Source organism: Colobus angolensis, unplaced genomic scaffold (assembly GCF_000951035.1).
Source record: "Colobus angolensis palliatus isolate OR3802 unplaced genomic scaffold, Cang.pa_1.0 Scaffold25, whole genome shotgun sequence".
Classification (NCBI taxonomy): domain Eukaryota; kingdom Metazoa; phylum Chordata; class Mammalia; order Primates; family Cercopithecidae; genus Colobus; species Colobus angolensis.
This window is the reverse complement of record NW_012115710.1, coordinates 3,981,655-3,984,103: the sequence shown is the minus strand read 5'-3', so window position 1 is coordinate 3,984,103 and position 2,449 is coordinate 3,981,655. Positions and strand designations below refer to the sequence as shown.

The following is a 2,449-nucleotide window of genomic DNA, read 5'->3' as shown; positions in this document are numbered from 1 at the left end:
CCCTTGACCTCCCCCAGCCCCCTGTCTTGGATACTCTGGACTTGCTGGCCATCTACTGCCGCAACGAGGCTGGGCAGGGGGAGGTGGGGATGCCGCCCCTGCCCCTGCCACAGCAACCCCTTCCTCCTCTTCCACCTCAACCTTCTCGCCTGACCCCCTACCCACATCCCGCCACTACCCGAGGGGACCGCAAGCAAAAGAAGAGAGACCAGAACAAGTCGGCGGCTCTGAGGTACCGCCAGCGGAAGCGGGCAGAGGGTGAGGCCCTGGAGGGCGAGTGCCAGGGGCTGGAGGCGCGGAATCGCGAGCTGAGGGAACGGGCAGAGTCCGTGGAGCGCGAGATCCAGTACGTCAAGGACTTGCTCATCGAGGTGTACAAGGCCCGGAGCCAGAGGACCCCTAGCTGCTAGAAGGGTGGGGGTGTGGCTTCTGGGGGCTGGTCTTCAGCTCTGGCTCCATCATCCCCCTGCCTCCACCTTCATTCCATACCCCTCTCTTGGCCGGGCACAGTGGCTTATGCCTGTAATCCCAGTACTTTGGGAGGCCAAGGCAGGAGGATTGTTTGAGGCTAGGAGGTCAATACCAGCCTGGGCAACATAGTAAGACCCTGTCTCTATTAAAAAAAAAAAAAACCCTTCTTCCCCACAAAACCACCCAACTCCTCTCTGCTTTTATCCTTTTATCCTCTCTGCTTTTATCACCTCTCTTGTGTATTTCTGGATCTTCTTCCCTCTTCTGTCCTCCAAATCATTAAATGTTTGGCCTTAGTCAATGTCTGTGCCCGTCACATAACATCCAAGGCACTGAGGCCCACAGGGAATACAGGAAGCAGCTGGGAGCTTGGAAACCTGGTCTCTTGAATTTCAAACCTGGTTTCTTGCAGTTGGTTGTCTGGGGTGAGTGGAGTGGCTACAGGATAGAGCTGAAGGACTATACAAATGAGGATGTAAGTCAGGGCGGGCTTTGAGAAGTGGACCCATATCCTACAGGCAAAAAGCAGGCTAGGTGACCTTGGGACACTATGCTAAGGGAGGGAGCCTAAAGGCAGCCAAGTTTACAGAGCGGGAAGATGAGCAGGCCAATGGGAGGAGGGGCAGGGCAGGACTGTAGTTGGTGACTGGGTGTTCATTTTAGCTGTGGGAGAAAATCAGTGTTTTGTGAAGGTGTTGGAGAGGGGCTGTGTCTAGGTGAGGGATGGTGGAGTACTGCTTTTTTTGGGACATTATGAGCAAAAATAAAATGAAGCATTTCCTCTGGCCTGTGTATCTTGTCTTTGAGAGAAGCAGCTGGGGAGAGGGTGACCTTGTAATCCCAGCACTTTAGGAGGCCGAGGTGGACAGATCACTTGAGGTCAGGAGTTCAAGACCTGCCTGACCAACAAGGTGAAACCGCAGCTCTACTAAAAATACAAAATTAGTTGGGTGTGGTGGCGCGAGCCTGTAATCACGGCAACTTGTGAGGCTGAGGTAGGAGACTCTTGAGGCCGGGAGACGGAGGCTGCAGTGAGCCGAGATCGTGCTGTTGCACTCCAGCCTGGGAAACAAGATTGACACGCTGTCTCAAAAAAAAAAAAAAAAAAAAGTGGGGGGCTGGGCACGTTGGCTCACACCTGTAATCCCAGCACTTTGAGGGACTGTGCCAAGTGAATTGCTTGAGCTCAGGAGGTGGAAACCAGCCTGGGCAACATAATGGGAACTCATCTCTACAAAAAATAATTTTAAAAAAATGGTTGGGCGCTGTGGCTTACTCCTGTAATCCCAGCACTTTGGGAGGCCAAGGTGGGTGGATCACCTGAAGTCAGGAGTTCAAGACCAGCCTGACCAACATGGTGAAACCTCGATTCTATTAAAAATACAAAATTAGCCGTGCGTGGTGGTCGGTGCCTGTAATCCCGGCTACTTGGGAGGCTGAGGCTGAAGAATCCCTTGAACTCTGGAGGCAGAGGTTGCAGTGAGCCGAGATTGCACCATTGCACTCCAGCCTCAGCAACAAGAGTGGAACTCCATCTCAAAAAAAAAATTTAGTGGGGCAAGGTGGTGTGCACCTGAAGTCCTACCTACTTGGGAGGCTGAGGCAGGAGGATCACTTGAGGTCAGAAGCTGGAGACCAGCCTTGGCAACATAGCAAGACGCGGTCTCTACAAAAAAAATTAGTTGGGGCCGGGCGCCTTGACTCACGTCTGTAATCTCAGCACTTTGGGAGGCTGAGGCAGGTGGATCATTTGAGGTCAGGAGTTCAAGACCAGCCCGGCCAGCATGGTGAAACCCTGTCTCTGCTAAAAATACAAAAATTAGGCCGGGCGCAGTGCTCAAGCCTGTAATCCCAGCACTTTGGGAGGCCGAGATGGGCGGACCACGAGGTCAGAAGATCGAGACCATCCTGGCTACCACGGTGAAACCCCGTCTCTACTAAAAAATACAAAAAACTAGCCGGGCGAGGTGGCGGGCGC

At 53.2% G+C, this 2,449-nt stretch overlaps 2 protein-coding genes across 2 annotated transcripts in view; one reads left to right on the top strand and one right to left on the bottom strand.

Moving 5' to 3' along the window:
• ATF5 (activating transcription factor 5) overlaps positions 1-1,257 on the top strand; it is a 5,541-nt gene extending 4,284 nt beyond the window's left edge. Inside the window, exon 4 of the mRNA XM_011946511.1 lies at positions 3-1,257. Within this exon, the coding sequence (XP_011801901.1) occupies positions 3-410 (408 nt within the window). The 3' untranslated portion in view covers positions 411-1,257. The remainder of the gene's footprint in view (positions 1-2) is intronic.
• The window catches only part of NUP62 (nucleoporin 62kDa), a 59,454-nt gene that overhangs the window by 29,620 nt on the left and 27,385 nt on the right, over positions 1-2,449 (bottom strand). The window lies entirely within an intron of this gene.